Genomic DNA, 23,350 nt, shown 5'->3' with positions numbered 1-23,350 from the left:
CATACAGATTCAAACGCGAGTCGCCGCAAGACACGTGCTTCCAATGCCGCATGGCAAGGAGTTCAAGAAGAAAACTTGGAGAGCGTCATTCGAACCAGATATTGCGGTGACTCATGTGTGCAGGCGGTCTCTTGTATAACGTATGAGCAGTACGACCCCAGCTTTAAACAATATTGAGGACTACAGAAGCAGATAAATAGTAGCAGCGTGTTGTTAAATGTAAACAGAAAACACTAGCGCGTTGAAACACTCTGTTCAAATGAGTGAAAAGAGTTCTGTCGTGATTTTTACGAATACAAGGGCTCTAACGTACCATCGCTAAAAGCTGGTATGAATTCGGTCCTGGTGGGGTGAATCTGAACTTCACCTCCCAGTTTCACTCAATAAGGTTTCTTCGACACGCGTTTTGCATTGGGTGCTTTCCTTTTAGCAGAGAAACGCGGGAAAGAGCGTCGAGATCTCCAACGTAAGACAGGTTCTTCATTCTGTGTCAATGTTTTCTACAACTTATTATACTATATCCTTTCAAGATAGGTCATAGGTCACAGTAAAAATTCAGTCATTCGAATCTCAAAATATTGCTTACAAACCGCACAGAAAGACACCGAGTACCTTGAAAGCTTCATCTTATATTCCTATTTCACGAGCCATTCAATGGCCGACAAAACAATGGCCTTTAGGGAATCGGCGAACCAGTACATGCCGTGGGTCACGCGCAGACTCGGAGGTCGCGAGCTGATTCGCCGATTCTCACCAATTCAAATACCTTCGTACTGAAGGCCTTTTAAGTGCCTGGGAAACTGGGATATTAATTGGTGTTTACCAGAAAGATAGACTCGGTCTCGAAGCTACTTTGCAGAGGTGCACGTATGCAGAGGTTGCAAGACGAAGCACACTGAACGAATTTGTATGCACAAACGCGCTGCTCTGACAACACGCAGCTGCTGTAGGCGCAACGCATGCATGTTCACGTTACGCGACTCTGGTTTCTGCGCACGCGCAGTGCCCACACTTGGCGTGGGCAGACGCAACCATGTTCGTAAACAGCGCGTTGGTCGATAATTGCACTTCCATGCCTATCTTAGCTCCGGAACACCCGTCACTGGAAAGGAAAAACTGGCTCATCCACCTGCATTATGTCAGAAGGGACTTCAACGTCTGCAAGACCCTCATTCGGGAAATGTTGACCGAGACGAAGGGCACCTCCGAGTACGCACTCCACATTCAAGGCAAGTCAACCAATGGACATTGAAAGCTCGTTCCCGCTGTTTGTCTTTTTTCTTTCTATCCTAACAAAAAAAAACAGATACTCTCTTAATAAAACGCTGAAGGAATTAAGTATTTTATTTATTTCTAAGAACAATAGTTTATTGAAACATCATGTTACCCGATGTAGTAAATGTATCCACTTTTACTGATTTTTCTAGCGGTGCGTCGAAATAGTGCTCCATGAAAATCTGTTTTTTTTTTCCTATCCTGCTACGGTATCTAAAGATACCAATAGATATAAATAACTAAAAAAAGAGAAACGAGAAAGTAGTAAACTACGCCCGGTGACGGATCTGCCAACTATAGTCGGTTACAGGTTAAGAGTAACTCTTGCCTTCACACATTTCTGTTGGTTGAGCTTAGCGCCGGCTTGTCGGAGTGTTTGCAAGACTGAAAGAAGATTGAGGGCGTAGTTTGAGCTGGTGAATATTAGGCAGCAGATTGTGTTGTGTAAGTCTTTTCTATTTCTTTGTTTCTGTTTTATTATTTTTCCAAGATTGATTCGGTGTGTTTGTTCATTTCTCCTGTCGTCTTGGCGTATATCAGTATGTCATCCTTGCAGTTTGCAACGTTTGGGAGGCCTATCAGGATTTCTGTGATAACTTGTTGAAATACCTCGGATGCAGTTGCTATTCCGAAAGGAACCTGTAGAAAGGTGTACCTTCCCCATGGTGTGCTGAATGCCAGATATTTTTGCGTCTTCTCGGACACAGTTAGACGCCAGAAGCCCTTCTTGGGTCAGTGGATCCACTGACCTCTGCTGCTATTTCGTCGAGCGTCTTTAGTGGGAAATGTCCCCGGAGTAGGACCTTGTTAAGATCTGTTGGGTCTAGGCAGATCCTTAGCTTGTCCTTATGCTTGACAACGACAGTTTGACTGCAGAATGGAGTTAGATGGTTGATTTTCTTGATGATTCCAGCATTCTCCCTGTTGTCAAGTTTTTCCTTGAGGTGATCCATGATGGCAAATGTCACTTTTCTGGGTGGTCTGTTTCCTCCATCGACTGGATCGTTTTTTAGGTCCACAACGAAGACAAACTTTTTATGCGTCCTCGGCATGTACAGGTTTGCATATTCTTGCGCTTCAAGCAGCTGCACGCGTTTAACTAGATTCAACACTTCGCATACTTTTCTTCCTAAAATGGGTGCTACTTAACCATTAACGACGATGAAAGTTATTATTTTGACTGGCTTGTGCTGTGCCTTGCCTAGCCCTCGCCTGTAAAGTCAAGTTGGTGCTGGGTGTAAGAGACGACGCGTTTGACTGGCGATTGTCTTGTGTTGAGGTTGAGACTGTTGATGATGCTGACTGGTAGCACATTGCACCGTGCTCTGGTGTCCATCTTCATTTTCACCGCTTTCCTGTAGAGGAATGCGATATTCTCATGCCAGTCGCAACTTGTGTTGCTCTTGTCACTCTTGATTTCTAAGACGAACATTTCTTTATTTGAGTTGGTGCGTTCGACTGCGTGAACTTCTTTTTGTATTTTTTTTTCTTGTTCTGCAGACAGCTGCGACGTGTTCCATTCTGTTGCAGGTGATGCAGTTCTTGTCGTATGTCGGACAGTTTCCTTTTTGGTGCTGGCTTCCACCATATCCGCAGTTCTTGAGGACTTGACTTTCTGCCGGCGTCGTTTGTTTCACTTGTTTTTCTGATGACGGTTTTGGCGTCTGCTTTTCGTCTGTAATCTTCTTTGCTCCGTTCTGGGGCGCACTGCGTCGACGGTCTTGTGCCATTTTTCGTCATGCCCTTGATTTGTTGGCTTGCCTGCTCAGTTGTCTTGCAAAGATGTATTGCCTTGTCCAAGTCCATGGCTGGATTTGTGAAGAGTTTTCTCTTGTGTAGTCGTTCTGCACACCGACGATGATTCGGTCCCGAAAGAGATCTTCCGTGAGTGGACCAAAGTCGCATTTGTTAGCCTGCAGTCTCGCTGCTGTCGTGTAGTCCGTGAATGACTCTCCTTTCTTTTGCGTCATTTGATTAAACTTTTATTTTTCATAAGCATGGTTAATGCGCGGCGTGAAGAGCGACGTGAACTTCTTTTTGATGACTTTCACGTCTTTCTTCTTCTGTTCAGTCAACTGGAACGTTTGGTATATTTTCTGTGCTTTGGTTCCTATGACGGACATGAAAGGGACTACTTGTATTTCAGGCGGCTTCTTTTGTAGTTGGACGGCGGTTTTATACTACTGGTACGACTGCAGCCAGTCTTCCCACGGGCTTCTCATTCGTGCTTGTAACCAGCGACTTCGGCGGTCGGGTTCCGTTTTCTCGTGACCTCTCAAACTTCTGACACAATGTCACGTCAGGCTAGTCACTAATTAGGATAAACAAACTTTATATAAGTCATGGTATGAAATACGAAAGATTACTGTGTAGGCGATCACATAATGGCGACCCGAAGCCATGGAGGGAGCACTGATATCTATTATAGTAGGCTGGATCGCGGATCGAGACTTGTTTTGCTGGGGTCGAGAGTCATAACCAGCAGCCATTGCTCGACACCAGAAAATGTGTTGAACCATACGAAAAAAATTAGAAAAAGTGAAGTTTCTCATATTTGTATTATATTTCGGACGGCTAAACTTCAACGCAGCTTTCTAAAAGCAGTGAGAAATATTGTGCTGTGTTGTCAATACTTTTTCTACTAAAGGTTTAGGAGGAAATACTTTTCTATTCCCCCTTGACTTCCTCCACGGGCCTTACGAGCCACACAAGCAGCCAGTGGGAGCCACGCCGTCATGCAGGCAGCCAGAATGGTTTGCTTCGATGCTTAGTTTTATGTGGTTATGTACCAAAGATTGCAGATTGCTTTTGAGGCCTCAGTTTTGTTTCCACCAAGCGTCAAGAACGGCGTAAGCACCAGATTGTGTGGTTGTGTCTTGACACAGCTTGCACGGTGCATATGTCAACTTGGTGATGATTATTTTTGTTTCTATCGCTTATACTTATAGTTCAGGTCATTAATCTTGAAAGAAAATCGCCTGAAGCCAGTAGAACTTCGCTATAATCTATCGGTGGCAGCAGACGACCGATACTGGTAAGCTGTTTGTGTAATTTAATAAGCTTCTCAACAGTTACTGACGACCGCAAATTCTGTCTTGCTGTTCCTGCGAAACATCATAAACGTTTCTTCACAAGACACTCCTACAAGCTTCAAAAAGTTACTTCATTCCTCCCATAGACTTGCATGTAATGCCTGTAATCAAGCAATGACCGCCGGTGGTTCCACCGTTGGGCTACAGTCCCGCGACCAGGAGGGATGAGAGGGAGTAGTGATGTTTCTGACGATGGCGCTCGCCACATATGTATGGACTACAGTCACTAGACAAGTAGTATATATAAATAAACTGGACTCTTCGCAAATTCTGGTCCACATCATAAAGGAGGCTTAACAAACATTTAAGGTCAGTAGTGCTGCAAAGCTTTTGAATCGGTTATTGCAACGTTACATAGTTATACGATTGAAATGTTGAGTCAAATAATGACCTAGGTTCTTTTATTTTAAACGTGCATTGACTCTATGAGAACTAAGTATTATGTGCGTCACCAACAAATTTATAAAATTTAGTTTTAGACCACTTCATATTAAAGTAGTTATTCTAGCAAAACGTCACCTGAAAATTCAGCACATCTGGACGAATGAGGCAGTAGGGAAAAAATAATTAGAGGCTTTTAATGACGTTTACATACACAAACATTATTCATACAAAACCTCGATAGAAACACTGTTCCTAAACTTAAGAAAAAGAAGAAATCCTACTAAAGCTAAGAACACCTACATAATATTTAAATTTTGGTGCACGCGGGTGTAGTAAAATGAACACGTTATATGACTTACACAAACAGAACCTCCGTTATTTGAATTTTTGTCCCAAATCTGATAAAACACCAATGCCATGGGTACCCACTGGAGTCCAATATTATTGTTTTTGTGTCATAAAAATTCGAATGTTTATAAAATCCCACTACAAAGTGTAAAAAGAGCAGCATGTTGGGTCAGTTGAAGTACCAAATTTTAGCAGATGCAGTTATATGAGTACTTATATAGCGACAAAATTACCACTCGTACTGCATGCACATCAGACACCTGAAACTTTGCAGGCTCTTTTTCACGCCTAGCTGACTTGCTGTGTTTTCTTAAAGCGCTGATACTTCGACACGAAGGAAGAATCAGCGAATCCATGGAACTCTTCCAGTCGTGCGCCCTTCTGAATGGCGACACCTTCAACCTCAAACAGGTGGCCAGGTCCCTGTAAGTGTACTTCTATACAGGCTGTCCCCGAAAAATAAATTACGGTGTCTTTTTTCCGCTCAAAAATAAACTACGCACTGCCAAACGCTCCCTCTCCGCCCAGATGTAGCGCTATCGGTATGGACCAGAAGACAACGCGCTTCAGGGTTTCCCGTTATCTAGTTCAAACGTTATAAGCGATTTTATAAAATTTTCATTAGGAAAATGGTGGCCGACGCTTCCCCCAAATACATGGGATGAATGGGGCAAACCACCGTGAACGGGCCTCATTTTCCCCCTAAAAGTTTAAGAAAATCGTTTACAACCTTTAGATAAGATCACGGTTAGGTCGGAAAGTTTGGAATCTTGTCAGAACCGCTTACACCACATTTGGACGGAGACTAAGGCAATGCGCAGGTTTATTTATCTTTTTTTTTCTTTTTTCAACAATTAAGAAAACATTTTTTTTCTTTTTTCGGGGACACTACACGATTCGTTTGCTCATTAAAGGGCTGCTGCAAATGTATACTTGAAACCCAAGGTACCTCCTCGGACGACACAAGGCTGCCGCAGACATCTACGAAGAATGCGTTCGACAAGGCTCCAAGGACTGGGCAAGTCACTGTGGGCGCCAAAGTCCCTCGCATTTGCTTGGTAGCGCGACGTGCCCCTGTTGAGCCTCTTGGCGCCTTTGTCGTGTGGCCCGCACTTGAAGGGTTGTTCCCGCATTTGCGTTTAGCCGTGATAGACCGCGTGGCAGGCGCTTATGACGAGAGAACGCAGTGGCATTTTGGCGCCATCTATCTGGTAGCCCTGGAACTCTTCCGATCTGAGTATAGCTAGACTGAAGATTTTGCAGGATTTGAGAAATCATGCCTACGCACCATCAATTCGAAATTGTCGCTTATAATATCATCAGATATATTTCAGGCACACAATGAAATAATTATGCGTAAGATATATAGGCCGACCGGAAGAGCTCTAGGGCTACCATATGGTGGCGTCAGTGTGTTTTTCGTAAGCGGTGACAAGCTATTGCTACGCAGACGATCAAACTCAAAAGCAAATGTGTGAACTAGCCTTCCATTTACAGGCACAACGGCTGGGTGCACACTTGTGCGTTCGTTCTTTCTCACACGTGGAACCATACCAATAACGCCATCATTTTGGCTCTTTTTTTAACGCTCCTCGATAAAATTCGGGACCCTCCGGTGTAAGGCTGATATCTAATTACCCTCGTCCTTTGCGCCACAGTTGGAACTGCAGTAAATAAGAGGTCACGCGATGCTACGTTGAATATAAAACTTTTGAGAATGTCTCCACTGGCGGATGGTCTCCAGATTCTGATTTTTTGGCGACCTTCGCTTTCGGACACGGCCGTCCGTGTTTGACTGATGGAATCCCTCGTTGCCGGGCATTTCATTCCAGTAAAGACCCGTAATTCCCTCTACTTTCCTGCGAATAAGTGGTCAGAGAGACGAGATGAGTATCGGGGGAAAATATAATATGTAACGCGCTTATCGTTATATCAGCAATTCGAGCCAAAACGGTGAAAAAACCGAGTAAAACAAAAAAATTATCTGAACCGAATGCAACTCTTTGGCCGGCATTGAAGTCACATCAGGAGCCATTCTGGTGGCTTTGATGCTGAGTGAGTACTTACATTCTGCGGTGGACATTTCTCACCACCGAACTTGTTTTGCTCGACAAGATAAAAAAAAAAGTAGGGATGACCATTTGTAGGGATAACGTCACATGACGTCAGGCCGTGCAAGTACGTCACGTGCATGAACAAGTACGGATGACGTCTGGGTGCACACGCTTCATGAAGTGCACCGGTTGTTTCTGCCAAGACATTCAAACATCCCTAAAAGGAGGGTGCTTGAGAAAAAAATGAACTTTTGGGGAGAAAACTGCCAGTCCCGGCGGACATCAGGAATTGCAAAAAGAAAAACACACAAGTTAGCAAAGTATAAACCTGAATTTTAATAAATAGCTTTTTAATTTGAGAAAATAAACATGTGGTTCGAATTAGAAACTTGCTGATTAGCAAGTTTCTAATTTATTGTCCCTTGTCCCAAATTTGTTTTATTCTTTGTGTGCGAATTTATATTTTTAACCCAAGAATTTCGGTAAACCATCCTTCCGTCGGGAACTTGGTTTGATGATTCCTTGGTAGGAAACTTGTGGGAATAAGGGGCGCCAATAAAAAGGAAGAAGAAAAAATAGTAACGGCTACAAGTAATTTTGGTACTTCAAAAAGTGTAATCAGATTACTATTGCGATTACTTCCTAATAAACGTATTCGAATAATTACAAAATAACTCCAAGGGCCAATGATTACAAGTAATTTGATTGCGTGTAATGAGCAGCGTACAGGTCTGCTGAGCTCACTTAGTAAATTGCAGCGATTGTCTCATCCAAGTGCTTGGGGGGGGGGGGGGGGGAGAAGGAGAGGGAGGGAGGGAGGGAGGAGGAAGACGCACCAGATTTCTTTAGGGTGAAGTTTCGAACGGCTGAAAGTCCAGTATCTGTCTCATCGATGCAGGACATCTGCCACTATCTGGGAGTGTGCTACGTCAAGCTCAACAACTACGAGAAGGTAATCGTCCTGGTGGTCATTGCGAGGCGGGCGAAACATCGCATCTCTTTTGTCCACAAAGGCCAAGGAACACCTTTACGAAGCCCTGCAGCAAAGTCCCAGAGACGAGACATTTATCGAGCTCGGAGAACTGCACGTACGAACCGGCGACATCAAATCGGCGATGAGCGTCTACCGGAAGGCGGTTGAGTAAGCACCCGAGTTCTTTTCATATCTCTCGATATTTTCCGTCTAATGTAGCGTTTCAAGCCCAATCGGCGTGGAGAACTTTAAGAGTCTCCATATTGTGAATAAGTGTCAAAGTTCTAAACTGCGGGTTCTTAATACTCTAGTAATAGACTAGCCTGAGACACGACGGTTGAAAGCAGATTCTTTTACTCCTTGCAATCGTCGTGCTGACGGTTCTGGAATTTGGCCCCGCTCAAGCCTCTCCGTGAGAAAAAAAGAAGCGCGGTTACAGGCTTTTAAAAGGCACATTCACGTGCATTAAGCTCGTCCTTATGCGTATGTGGCACCAGCCAACACGTCATGCTTGCAATTTTTCGCAACTTTTGGGGGTCCTAGAATAGAAAATGGGTTAGCAGCGCACGTATACCTGATCGGTGCTCAGTGTGGACAATTGCCACAGAAAGCTGTCCCCGGATGGAAAGACTGACACACTACAATTCAACTCGTCAGGTACATTGTAGCAGACAACAAAACACTCAAGCGGGTTGGGTTCTAGTAACGAAGGTGGTGTCCAAAAAATGAGAGTTGCCTGCTAGTGAATAGATTAATTCGGTAAAGCCATTCTTAGGCTAGTTTTTTTAACTACACTATTCACACAGACGAAAAAAAATGCTAATGTTAGCAGACACGCTGTTAACAACTGCATGGCACTTGGGACCTTTGTCAAGTTTCTGTTGAGCAGGTTTTTGTCGCAGTCTCTCGTTGACGTCTGCATTTTTTACCACATGGTGGAAAAGAAAATTTATTTGATTTTTACTTGAAAGAAGTTTACTGAAGAGGCGTTGCATCGAGAGAAGCCTTTTTTGAAAATAAGTTGATTAAAAAGCCGTGGCTGCTGCACATGTCTCTTTTTGTAATTCGCTTTTTCATGAAGAATGTTCTTCAGTACTTTTAGCGAGCTATTTTCTTTTCGGTACTCAGGCGATACGAACTTTAGGGGTAGGCTAGCTTTTGAAGGTTACGCATCAAAAATAGAAAAACATCAGTGTGAAAGGAGCTACATGGTGGGATCCTACGGCAGTAATCGTCGTTTCTCACGGACACACATTCTTTCCTTCACATTGACACGAGAACAAGAAATAAATGATGAGAAATAAGCAAAAAAAAAAAGACAGAGAAGAGAGGCACGTAGAACATGGCGTAATTCAACAGAATTTTAATAGAACACACACATAAAAGGTGAAAACCGCACATGCGCACAGAGGATGCATTTAGATTAAAATAACAGAAGCCAGACGTTACTGGTGGGTGTCTAAAGCTTGACTGATAAAGGCCTGCTCCTTATCAGAAAAGAGCAGGAATAAACGCCCTGTCCTGCGTGCCTCTCTTCTCTGTCCTCATTTTTTTTTGCCTTTCTTATTATGGGGTATCCAAATCAACTAGTCCAACTCGCAGCCTTAATAGAAGAAATAGCATAACCCTTGGGAAACGCAACATACGTCCCCCTTTTGGAGATGTTAACGCTGACCTCTTCACTTTTCTGTTTTGGCTCTCTATTTTGCTTTCTCTGTTTTTGTTGTCTATTTTTGGCTCCGTTACGGGGTCAGTGGTAGCGCTTCCCAAAGGGGGACGTGTTTTACATTTCGCAAAAGTCATGCTAACGCATTCCCTAAAGATCCAGCAAAGGTTCTCTCTTTAATTTGTGGCGCTTACTTGGACCAGCGCAAGTACTTGGCTCACGCTCCGTTTTGTAGCACAAAGTCAAACCTAAGCATACGCTCTCCGCACACCTGCAAGTTCAGACTCGCCGTAGCATCCACGCGCGCATAGGACCGAAGCGCTCAAGTTTCGCCACTGACTACAGCGCCATTCCAGCCCCTGGCGGGACACCCGAATCCGAGTGGCTCGTTGTTTCTCGCCTCGCTTCTCCGTCGTAGGCGGTCGGATATAACATTCATTGCGATAGAGACGATATAAAAGCCCGGCTAGCACAAATATTTTATTGTTGATCGCAGCAACAACCTCCGATATTGTCGTAGTCAATCCTTAAAATTCTACCGCTCCCCTGAAAAGCCGTGCGAGACTCGAACGGCGCCAAGCCTGGACCACGTCGGTGCTTCGACAAAGTAAGTTTCTCGTTCGTTGGAAGATCAGTTCTGCTAAATACGCGGAAAAAACTAAATGGAATTGGTGTCAGAATAGAAACAGAATGACTACCGAACGCGGGAAAGTCAGTTGGCAGTGCCTGCGTGACGGAATATTTGATTTTCGTTCGCGTCTGTCGCTTCCCTCGAGGTGTTTGACGGGGCTTCGGTCGTGATGTTGGATCCCTTTGGCACGAATATTTCAACTATAATCACTGGCAGGGTGAGAACGGCAGGGAGAAGCTTCAGTTCCTTCAGCACTAGCTTTCAACCTTCGACAGGGTTTCTATCTCGCGACCGTCGAGCGTTCACGTGCAGCCTCATCGCAGCGAAGGGCAACGAAGACGTGCTGGAGCTCGGCCGTTCACAAGAGACGCCCTGCCTGCCTTTCTGACTTTGTCAGCATACTTCTAGCTAGGGGAGGGGCTTTTGGGGGTTGCGAGTGCAGCTTTCTTCCGCCGTGTTTCTTAATTGCTGTTCCCGTTTTTTAACTGTTTGGGGCCATCATGTACGACGCTATAATATACACATGCACCCCGCCCCCTCCCTAACAACACACACAAGGAATGCACTTCCAAACCGCCTCAACCAGCCAGCCCCCCCCCCCCCCCCCATCCCCCCTTTTTAAAATAAAAAGAAAGCCTGATGACGTCTTCACTTGCTAGGGACAATAATAGTTTCTATTTCGTGTCGATTTTCCGCTGATTACACCAGAGATCTTATATTATTGATTTATTTTTCAGTGGGGGCGGTTCAGTTTTGATTCCGCCAACGTCAGCGAGGATCTGCAGCGTGCACTTTGTGAACACCTGCAAGGACAACGCTGAAGCTCATCCTGCAACAAGTTACTAGACGAGATGCCAGCTGAGGTGTTGAATAAAGACTAATTGCATGGAACCTACCAACCCTGTAACTGCTCGTGAAAGATTCTTAGTTAATTTAAATTAATTTTCACTCCCTCGCTCAAAGATACAGGTGACCTTTCCTCATCTATTTTGCATTCTCTATATGTGCCCGGTTCTTAGCCAGTTAAAAGTATCGTTAGTTGATTGGCAACTTCTGTAGTCTCTTTCGTCTTCGAGTTGCATGTTTTGGTTTAGTCTACCCCAAGATTCAATATAGCTTGGCTAAAGATGGATAAAGTTAGGTGACGACGGCTTTCTCACGAACTGGGAGATATCTTTCGTGAGATCTGGAATATCATGAACAGCTGATCTGCCGTGCAAGATCCCTGAAATAGTCGGGGTTCTCGGCCCTACAATTTCTTGGACAGCCCTTGCTTCTCGAGATGTATACATCATCGGCAAGTGTCCTGCCGGCCATACTTCGAGTCTGCACCAATGTCACCGTGTTAAGAGCATGAGAAGAACTTTTATATTGCCACAAGGTTGTGTGTTTACCTACTCCTGGTTGTGACAAAACTCAATAAAAATCTTTTTCACTGTCAACAAAACATTTCTGAAAGTGTTGCATTATGCTGCTGTACCATATTTTCCAGACTACAGTCCGCAGGGGCAAATTAGGGGTAAAAAATAGATTTTGCTTAGATTGTACACATACGGTGCATCGTCCGCACCTGGTGCTTAGTCGTCACGAATATCCTACTCAAAGACAGTACACCTTGAGAAATGTCTGCTTTCTTAGCTCTCAAAGAAGCTGGTATTATACATAAATGATCACTAACATACTCTTTCATTTACAAAATCCGTCTCGTCTCGTCATAATCAACGATATTGAAAGGCACAGCCTAAATTTTAAATTTTAAAAGTATAGCCCGGAAAATACGGTACATTCCTGGAAACGCTTGAAAACATGCCAACATGCCACGAAAGAAACTTTATTCAGTGAAGCAGCAATTAAAACACTGACAGACATGGATTATTTTTTCAGAAAATAAACATTATTCTACTAATGACAACCTATCATGTGTCACTGGTGTTTTCTTTGCTACACAACATTTTCCTTCTAAAATGTCCCACACAGTAAAGTATGAATCAAGCCCCCACCCAATATTTGAAAATCTTGCATGTGGATTGGACAACTTGAACCTGAAAGAGAAATAAGTTTTTTTTTTATAAATCCATTCAACCCAACATTGTCATGAAAATTCGACTAAAATTATGTGCAGTCATATGCATAGCAGACATTTATGCTGGAGATTTAGTCTATGCTAGCCTCTTTTCGTTTTCAACTGTTTTGCCCCTCTTTCTGACACAATATCGCGGCACATTATTGCTCAAACTCGCAGAAAAAGTACCATTAATCAGCAGGAGCAGGTCCCAGTAACTGCAACCTACTGCCTCAGTGAAGTGGGACAAAAATACTTGGTAATAAACCTACGAGGCCTTTGTTCAGGTCGTGCCCTGGCGTTTTAGTTCCCTACTGCTGAGGCAGGCTGATGCAGGAAGCGTGTTCAACAATACTAATAAAATTACGAGCGTCGGCACAATGCTCGCACCGGTCCGCGACTCCAGCCCAGCGAGGACCTGCAGTCTTAACTGTACAGGGGGACTTATCTCTTCCCAGAATTAACACCCTATGCCCGCATGATCCCCGACACGTTCATATTTCTTCGACGTGGGCAACCCCGAAAAGCTATCCCACTTGTAGCCTCTAGTGCGAGAACGTCGTCTGCCGGTGGTTCAGCGACCGAAAAATAGTATCCCGACGTCGTTTAACAGGACTCACGAGAACAGTGGTTCATTGTGATTAGTAATCTTTAAGGCACAATGTTATTACGGCGCAAAATTTAAAGAAGTGACGCTCACCTGTAAAGTTATCTCGTAGACTTGGCACTGCCGGCACGGCCGTACTTGCGAGGCGGACCCGACTCGTTGGCGTTGAAATCAACCGTTTTCTCGGTGGAAGATGCGTGTTATTAAGCTTCTTTATCGTTTCTTGACACAAAATGAGAAATAATTCTTGCACGCTTTCTATCCTTGTCTAAATCTTCACCGTACGCTCGAAACACTTGCGACGCCAATACAACGCTACGAACACGACCGACGCGACACGACCATGTGTTGTACTGCGGTGGCGCTACAATCGCAATTTCGAAGCGCCCCCTGGTTGGGCGAATCGATTCCATTGGCTTCCGCCCCGTGACGTCACCTCCCTCTGGCCTTTGTCCTTCTCTACTCTCCTCCCCTCTACGCGGCGCGCTTCCCTTTCCACAGTTTTGTCCACACACGGACACCGTCAGCTTTTCTCTGTCATGAGAGTACTAATGCTAGCGCATTAATTAAAACAAAAGTTTCTTGTCCTAACCAAACCCCCGTACCGCGTTTCTTCATGTTTACATACAAAATAAAACGACCACCCACAAAAAACCGCATGTCCTATGGTCACTGACTGGATGAGAGCATCAGGGAGGAGTTCAGTAGTCCCGACTCCAGCGCGACCCTAGCTTCGATGACACTTCGGCTTCTCTTGAGTTTAAAGCGTGTGCGTGCAGCACAAGAACGGAAGAAGGGAACAGTTAATGTGTGCTAGAGCAACGCCACCTAGAATAATCAAAGACCACGCCCTAGCATTTCGACGACGTCGCAATGAGACCGAGTGCAGACACCGATTGAACCATAGAAGGCTATAATGGGACATGAATGCTGCGTCGCGTTCGGCTGGGACTCATGTCCAATCAACGCGCCGAAGCATGCTCGGCGTCAGGCTCGGGCCCAATGGATGAGTGGGCGCCATCCGAATAGGGACTATTCACTGGCGGCCATAGCTGTGTGCGCGACTGCTGAGCGCGTGCTGACGGCTAGCTTCCGCAGTTCTTTTTCAGCGTGCATTCCACACCATCACGATTGCCGGTCTTAGCAGCCTATTAATGTGACTTCGCTCTGAGCATGCGCTTTAAAGAGCACCCACAAATATGGCGTCCAGTGAATACTCCCTATACGATGGTGTGACTACGCGGAGGGAGAAAGAGGTGTTTCCACTCCTCGATTGTTTTAGGTGGAATTGGCTGAAGGCCAGACACCAGAAAGAGATGCGCCCTGCCGTTTTCATCATGGCCGTGACTATAGTAAGAAAACCATAAAAGTAAAATTACTTTGAAATGTAATCTATCTTCTTCCGGTGACGAATATTTCAACAACGTGGTAGATGACTTACGATCGCTTATAATTAGGATCAATCATTTGCGGTAAACGTATACGTGGCTGGGTACTTTTGGCTTAAAGGCCAAGGCAAATTTGTACGGTGTAATGAAGTACGGTGAGACGCTTTGCGAAGCTGCGCAGTGTATACATTGCCATCAGATTGGGGGGCATGTGGAGGATAGTTACGAAGGAATTATATGCAAAAGCTATAGATGTGGGTTTTTTAAAGGAACCCGATCGGACAGGTGCGTATTAAAGCTGCAAGGAATCGCGTGTGGAGGAAGTGTTCTTTTTAAGGTCAGTTATTTGCCCCCTGCTTGTTGAAGTCACGAATAGCACAAACTGCCACCATAAAACCATGCAGGCAGGATGACACGAGGCACGGATCACAGTGGACTTGTTTGATTCGTCTGCGTCTGCCTATACGGCGAAACACAATGAAAAAAAGAGGCAGATCGGTGGACTTACGGTATTCGATTCAAGATACGCTACGCTTGTAGACCGAATGACGTGGTGCGCACGCGATGTAGGCGTGTGCAGGCGGTCTTACAAATTGAAAGAGCACACTGATAACTATGGGGGTGCGGGTTCTTTACATCGGAGAAGATAAAATTGCGGTATCTTGTTTTCTATACATCGGCCGCTTTCCTATTTTAGAGCTAATATGGGGTACATGTATACTTTATGATCCTCGTGGAAAGTTTGGCATCTGAATGGCGCTAAATGTCTGTTTTCCAGCAACCATCCAGGGAGTGCGGAACTGAACACCAAACTGGGCCTGCTTTACATTCAGGCAGGTGCTATTGCTTTTCCTTCCATGCCATATCAAAGTTCCACGTCAGGTGTTGAGGTGGAAGTCAGGTGGAAGTCAGGTGGAAGTCGCCCATTCGCACTAGAATCGAGTCGGATCGCTTTACTGTTTCGCATTTCAGTGTGTTTCGGCAAGCCCTTCTGGGAGTGTGTCGGATTATCAGATGGGCTAGCAATAGATCCTGAATCAACATATTAGGCTGGCAACACCATCGCCACCTTCACTCGCCTTTAGATTGTTGAAACTGTTGCGCTTTGCAGTTCGTTATTTTGGCAAAACTGTCAGACTCTTTTAGCGTTGTTGTGTATCCAGAAATGTACGCTATATTTCCTTGACGCGTCCCTTGTGATTTGGACCCTTATTCTCCATAAGTGTTAACAACAATAACGACAGTGAGTAAAACCATATGACAGCGAAAATTATGTAATTACTCCATTTCAGCGTAACTCGGCGAAGGGCGAAAACAACGGCCCCCAAGAATCAATCAGAACGACGGTGCGAAGCACGTGAGAGCTCTTCACGGCTGTTGTGCATTCCTTCCGTGGAGAGCTGTCACGTGCCGTTCTCCGATGCTCTGAATAGCTCGTTGGGACGTGGCCGTCTCCGTAGCCCGGGTTAGGCTGAAACGTAATTTACACGAAACGAAGCATGCTCTATTCAAGCTATAGTGTGTAGCAGTTTAAAGAAACACTGAAATAAAATTTTAAAAAACTGAGAGGCGTTTACGACTTCCTGTAACGCCTAATTAGAGCGCAGCTCTTGAGGAGAAGGAGGGGATGATACTGAGAGGAGGGGATGTCCCTCCTCCTCATCTGTACCCTCTCCTTCTCCCCTCCTCCTCTCTTCCTCCCGTGCTCCTCCCCTCTTTTCCTCCTCCTCCTGCTGCTCTCTTGAGGTATTCCAATTTGGCGATATACCATGCTAAACAATCTGAGAAAGATATATATACATATTGTAGCGGAGACGCTGAGTGCGGGGTGAACAAAAAACATAAAAGAGAAGCAACCGGCACGCGACGAAGGGAACGCTCGTCGTGCTCGTGCGTGTGCGCGAGGCAGTTGGAAGCCAGCCACCGAAAGATGTCGGACCTCTCTGTGCGGTGATTAAACAAGTTAAAAAGGAAAGCAGAAATTGTAACACTGGTGTCAGAAGGGGGGTTCCGTTGGGGCCGACGCCTTCCCCGGGCAATGGAACCTCCTACCAGTCCCGAAGGGGACCACACCGCAACTACCGGCGCCGAAAATCTCGCTTCTTCAGACCCGACAGCGTCCGAGCCCATGGCCCTCTTCAAAAGCTGGCTCCAACAAGCCGAAGCGTCCTACGCTCGACGAGAGAGCCTGCTTCTCCAAACTATGACATCATCCATTCAGGACTTCACTGCCTCCATGACAGAACGTTTTCAACGCTTGGAGTCTCGATTCCCTGAACTGGAGGAGCAGCGCACCGCAAGCCCCCCGGTTCAGAACGCTACCCGACTTTCAACCCTGCGTCTCAAGCCATCGACATTTGACGGTACCGTTCCTTGGGCGCCTTACGTATCCCAGTTCAACCTCATTGCTGACGCTAACCAATGGTCTCCGGCTCAAAAGGCGCAAGCCTTGGCCGCCCATCTAACCGGACCAGCTTTGACAGTACTACACTACCTACCACCCGACACCCGCGATTCCTACGAAGCCTTGGTCGCGGCACTGAACGAGCGCTACGGGGAAGGACCGCTCTGCTTTCTTCATCACGCCCAACTTCGCAACCGTCGTCAGTCTGCAACCGAGACAGTTTCTCAAGTCGCCGACGACATCGAGCGCCTTGCCCATCTTGCATTTCCTGGTTGCCCACAAGACACAATTGACGCTGTGGCAACCATGGCGTTCATTGACGCCATCTCCTCCGTTGAGGTGCAGGATGCGGTTCGCCTAGCACGCCCCAAGACTCTCCGAGCAGCACACACGGGCGCGCTGGAGATAGAAGCTGCTCGACAAGCATCAAGATCTACGGTTCTGAGGCCTCCTACGCAGCCGCAAGCCCCGACAACAGCAACACATGCACCCCCAGCCCCAGTTTGCTGGAACTGCCATCAGCAGGGCCACACGCGGGCACAATGTCCCCCGTATCACCCCAGCAGCCGGAACCCAACAGCAACATCGCCGCGGATAATCACATCAACGCGTGTCCTGACAGCACCACTTACATCTATCTACCTTCAGGGCGTCGTCGACGGAGTTTCGGTACGCGCACTTGTTGATACCGGAGCTACAACCTCGGTAATTAGACCGGAAGTTTTGATGAAAGCGGATCGTGCTGTTCCACAAAGCTCTGACAGCTATGCTCTGCAAACCGCAATGGGAGACATGGTAGCCGTACTAGGCTCCACAACTGTACCCTTCACCGTGGGTAGCCTTCACGCTTCGCTGCCTGTTGTCGTTGCCGCTATCGAGGAGCAGTGCATCCTGGGCGTCGATTTCCTCAAAGCACACAAGTGCGTGCTCGATTTCAACGCTGGATTGCTGCAGCTCGGAACTGACTCGTTTCCCCTAGGCGCCGCCAAGGTGACGGTCCTCTGCGACACTGGGTTGCCAATAAACGACACCCTCCCGTATATGTGTCCTCGCACATCCTCTATCAAGCTAGCTGCGCACGTATTACCATTATACGAAGGCGCGTCTGCTTGTCTCGATAAACTCGATGCTGAGAGGTTTTGCCAGCTGCTTGAAAAATTCACAAGCCTTTTCAGCACGGGAGACGCAGATATAGGGCTGACTTCGGTGGCGACACACCGGATTGTGACAGGACAGGCTTCTCCCATTCGACAACCCCCTCGGCGCATTCCTCTCACACAGAGGTCTCACGTCGACGACTTGGTGAAGACAATGCTTCAACAGGGCGTGATTGAACCAGCATGTTCCCCCTGGTCATCACCAGTTACGCTAGTGACAAAGAAGGACGGTACAACTCGATTTTGCATAGACTATCGAAAACTCAACGACGACACTAAGAAAGACTCTTTTCCACTTCCTCGGACTAATGACATCTTGGATGCCCTCGCTGGGTGCACATGGTTTTCGACACTCGACCTCAAAAGCGGATATTGGCAGGTCCCGGTGCAACCAGAAGACCGCGAGAAGACCGCCTTCACCACAGGTATCGGCTCGTATCAGTTCAGAGTAATGCCATTTGGACTCTGCAATGCTCCAGCTACATTTCAGAGGCTAATGGAATCTGTCTTGAACGAGCTCATAGGCACTATTTGCCTTGTATACCTTGACGACATCATCGTCTTCGGCAAGACAGTCACAGACCATCTGGCCAATCTAAACTTGGTTTTTTCACGCCTGCAAAATGCGAACCTGAAGCTCACACCGAAGAAATGTTCGCTGTTTAAAGGCAAGTGGAATACCTCGGCCACATCATTTCGGTGGATGGCGTTTCCACAGACCCTCGGAAACTCTCTGCTCTCGTTGATTGGCCAACCCCGAGATCCACCACGGACGTGCAGAGCTTCATTGGACTGGCATCGTACTATCGAAGATTCGTCTCCGATTTCGCTCACATCGCCAAGCCTTTGTATGCTCTGAGAAAAAAGCGAAGTTCGTCTGGTCCTCGGAATGCCAGCGCGCGTTTGAGACGCTCAAAACAGCCCTCACGTCTCCGCCAACACTTGCGTATCCGAAGGAGACAGGACGCTTCATTCTTGACACCGACGCCAGCGCCTCGGCAATTGGCGCAGTTTTATCACAAGAGCAGGACGGACAAGAACGCGTCATTGCTTACTATAGCAAGGTCTTCACGAAGCCCGAACGCAATTATTGCACCACCCGACGGGAGTTGCTGGCCATCATCAAAGCCATCACCCATTTTCACCACTATCTACTGGGCCGGAAGTTTGTTATTCGAACCGACCACGCATCGCTGACATGGATTCTGAGCTTCAAGACACCTGATGGTCAGGTCGCCCGCTGGCTGGAACGCCTGCATGAGTACGACTTCGACATACAACATCGTTCCGGCTCAAAGTACACCAATGCCGATGGTCTCTCTCGTAGGCCATGTAGTGAAAAGTGCAAGCAGTGCTTGAGCATTGAAAAGCGCAGCTTCGACACGCTTAACGCACTAACCAACCTACCCTGCGACTACGAAGCCTGGACGCCAGAAGAGCTCCGAAACGCTCAACTTGACGACCCGGACATGGGCCCATTAGTAAGATGGAAGAGACAGAATAACAGGCCCCCTCCTAAGGAAGTATCTCGGCTGTCTCCGGCCCTCAAGAGTTACTTGGCGCAATTGGACTCTTTGCTGCTGCGCGACGGTGTTCTTTACCGACGCTGGGAGTCCGCTGCGGGCAACTCTGTTGTATGGCAACTGGTGCTGCCACGAAGACTCTGCTCTCAAGCGTTTCACCAGCTGCACACAAGCCCTGAAGGAGCACATTTCGGCGTGAACCGCACCCTGAAAAAGATTCGGCAGCGCTTCTACTGGCTGCAGTGCCATAATGACGTAAAGCAGTGGTGCCGTCTATGTGGCATGTGCGTCTCACGGAAAGGTCCTCACGTAAAACAGCGAGCACCGCTTCAAGAACATGTCACGGGAGCACCTTTTGAACGCGTCGGCATTGATGTGCTTGGACCGTTTCCTCGATCTAAGCTTGGCAACAGGTTCCTGCTGGTCATTGTTGACTATTTCACGAAGTGGCCGGAAGTCATTCCTATACCGAGCCAGACCGCCTCCGAGATCGCCGACGCTCTGGTGAGGAACTGGATTACACGGTATGGAGTTCCCCTAAGCATCCACTCGGACCAAGGCAGGAGCTTCGAATCTCGGGTGTTCCAAGAAATCTGCGAATTGTTCAACATCAAAAAGACAAGAACGACGCCTCTCCACCCGCAGTCAAATGGTTTAGTCGAGAGGATGAATCGAACGATCCTACAACATCTGTCCATGTTCGTCAGTGATCAGCAAGATGACTGGGATAGCATCGTGCCTTTGTTTTTGTATGCATATCGCACGTCTGCTCATGAGGTCACTGGCTATACGCCTGCCACAATGCTCTTCGGTCATGACCTTCGCATGCCCTGTGATTTAGCCCTTCCACGAGCATCAGAGCCGACCACAAACCCTGCGTCCTACGTAGGTGAACTGAGAACAAACCTCGAGCGGGTGCACGCATTTGCTCGACAGCGTTTGGCGAGCGGCTTGGATCGCATGAAAGCCCGGTACGACGCGCATGTCACAACACGCCCGTTCTTTCCAGGGGAAAGAGTATGGCTTTACAACCCGATTCGCAAGAAAGGACTTTCTCCGAAACTGCAGCGTAACTGGCAAGGACCTTTCATCGTCATCAAACGTCTCAGTGATGTGGTCTATCGCATACGTCGCAAGGATAGATCACGGGCCCTCGTGGTCCACCGCGACCGGCTGTGTTTGTATCAGGGACTTCTGTAGGACTTGCTCGGTCTTCAAAGGACGGGAGGGGGATAGTGTAGCGGAGACGCTGAGTACGGGGTGAACAAAAAGCATAAAAGAGAAGCAACCGGCACGCGACGAAGGGAACGCTCGTCGTGCTCGTGCGTGTGCGCGAGGCAGTTGGAAGCCAGCCACCGAAGATATCGGACCTCTCTGTGCGGTGATTAAACCAGTTAAAAAGGAAAGCAGAAATTGTAACAATATATATATATATATATATATATATATATATATATATATATATATTCTGGTATTCTCGCTCACCGCTTATCCGAAGAAAGGAAATGTAGTTATCACATCCGGAAGCTCCAGTCTGTCTAACTTCTGCCGGTGCCAGGAAACAGGGCAGCAGGGTCAAGGCGGGAAAACCGGACAGCGTTAAAGTCAACGCTTTGACGAAGCACGTGATACTCTCAATGTCATCCTACTTGCTGCTGGCTCTGTCGAAGACTGCCCGGCGTTTTTGACTTCCTCAGCACGATTCTTGAGTGTGCTCCCCGAGATGGCACAGTAGAACAGCGAGGACACGTCCCTCGGGGCCAATGGGATGTTTTCCTGCATGACTGGTATGAAGTTCTTCTACGTCTTGCGCGAAATATTCGGTGAGTGCCGTAGGCGAGAGATACAGAGCTAACACGAGCAAGCCATATCGACCTTTGCGGCGCAAAGTTCATTAACCTCGTTGGACGTGCCACAGAGATCGATGGGTACAGTGTAGACCCATGTAGCTGGCCACTTGGATAACGAGTACACCACGTTTTCATACGTGCCTCTCTGTGATTTATGAGTGGTGATATCACTTGCCTGCACAACGGGTAGCTGACATCTCCCCTCCTCCTCCACCTCATCTTCCTACCTACCTCCTCCTTCCACTTCCTCCTCGCCCTCCCTTCTCCTTCCCTTCTACTCCCTTCTCCTCCTCCTCCCATCCTTCTCCCTCCTCCTCCGTAACGCGCGGTTTCGCCAACACCGACGGCGACAGCGACGGCGACGCCGCTCAAGCCGGAAACGGGCGCATAAGAGCTGCGCTCTAATAGTTGGCTTGGAACGCTAGGCTTAGGCTAGTCTCGCTACGAGACAAGCGTCCGCACAACGCTTCTTAAGGCGCGTACCTTTGACAGTTTTTTACTGCAAACTAGGTCCGGTTGAGAGCTTCCTCTAAACACCTCAGTGAACGCAAAACGACCAACACTCATAAAGATAAACCAACTGAACGAGCTACGCTCGTTGAGCACGTCGCAAACGACAGCAGCCATATTTCTTATCGTCGGAAGCCAAAACGGAAAATGCGATTTTGGGTTATTTTTTAAAACAATAATGACCCTGTCTATATCTTTTCTTTTTTTTCACACAAAAATTATCGCGGATAAAAATACCCTTTCGGCAAGGTAAGAAAATTTTACAACGAACATTTCACGGGTCAGTCATCTCTCCAACCAATGAGATGGTGCTTATCTGGCTAAGCATCTTCTGTTGTGGGCGGGGCAGAGCAGGACTAACCCACCCACCCCCTTTCCCTCTCTAAGTTAGGTCTACACTCTTAAAAAAGTATGTGTGTCTACTTTCTCGCCCAACACTCGGAGAGCCAATCACCTCAACTTACGGAGGTAGCTCAGCAAATGACGATGCCGGAACATATGTTTAGACCAAAAAACGCAGTCTGAGTAGTGACATTAAGCAATGCAAGCGTTACGTTTTGAATTGCTTAATGTCACAACTCAGACTGCGTTTTTTTGGTCTAAACATATGTTTCAGCATCGTCATTCGCTGAGCTATCTCCGTAAGTTGCGGTGATTGGCTCTCCGAGTGTTGTGCAATAAAGTAAACGCACGGGCTTTTTTCTCTTTTTCTTAGAGTGTACAGCAAAAGCACATATTGGCGGCTTTACCGGAGCAGGCGATCAGATGGGTTGAAGCACTACGTGGAACACAGCGCTTGGCGCGTCACAGTCATTAGAGAGTTTTAGTATTAGGGAGTTTTCGTAGATCGTCTTCGCCGTCCCGCAAGGCCCTCCGCAACCCGCTACGATAGCGGGAACTCCACAGTCAAGGTTATCGGCGCGCAGGCGCAGTAGCAACTTCTTCGTTGCGGAACGCTTAGCGGAGGGGGCAGCGCGGTCTACGAAAACTCCCTATTGTGTATTGGAGCAAACGCAACCGCTGTGCGTTTAGGTTAGCGTTCCGTGCTCCCCACTGCGCATGCGCGTCTTCGCCGTGCGCCAATTAAAGACCAAAATCGAAGTTAGGGCTCCGCGCATAGTGTGGAACACGCAACGCTAACGCAAACGCACAGAGCTTACGTTTGCTCGCATACGCAGCACCAAAACTCGCTATTGTTTAATTTTTGAGAAGGAAAAAGATGGAAGGCAACGACGAACGTTGTGCACATTTGAGTACCCCATTGCGAAAGACATAACTGAATCATATGGAGTCAATATTTCGTTGTCACGATCTAAACATCCGTCTTCGTTTGCAACGCCCCGGACGACGTGTGAGCTCCATGGGTCAGACGTCGTCCGGGGCATCCTCTGATACAGTTTATGTGCTCGTATTGTCTCCGGCTGTA

The 23,350-nt window shown here is 47.1% G+C and overlaps 1 protein-coding gene across 1 annotated transcript in view; it reads left to right on the top strand.

The window, feature by feature from the left end:
- The first annotated feature begins 1,033 nt into the window (after nt 1-1,033).
- Nucleotides 1,034-23,350, top strand: part of LOC8038865 (Bardet-Biedl syndrome 4 protein homolog) — a 37,437-nt gene continuing 15,120 nt past the window's right edge. Inside the window, exons 1-6 of the mRNA XM_042290301.1 lie at nt 1,034-1,229; nt 5,416-5,524; nt 6,045-6,117; nt 8,052-8,105; nt 8,167-8,294; nt 15,259-15,313. Coding sequence (XP_042146235.1) covers nt 1,034-1,229; nt 5,416-5,524; nt 6,045-6,117; nt 8,052-8,105; nt 8,167-8,294; nt 15,259-15,313 — 615 coding nt within the window. The remainder of the gene's footprint in view (nt 1,230-5,415; nt 5,525-6,044; nt 6,118-8,051; nt 8,106-8,166; nt 8,295-15,258; nt 15,314-23,350) is intronic.

The sequence above is a fragment of the Ixodes scapularis genome, unplaced genomic scaffold, assembly GCF_016920785.2.
Source record: "Ixodes scapularis isolate PalLabHiFi unplaced genomic scaffold, ASM1692078v2 PGA_scaffold1__304_contigs__length_218370807, whole genome shotgun sequence".
Lineage (NCBI taxonomy): Eukaryota > Metazoa > Arthropoda > Arachnida > Ixodida > Ixodidae > Ixodes > Ixodes scapularis.
The sequence above is the reverse complement of the archived record's forward strand: the minus strand, read 5'-3'. Positions and strand labels throughout refer to the sequence as shown.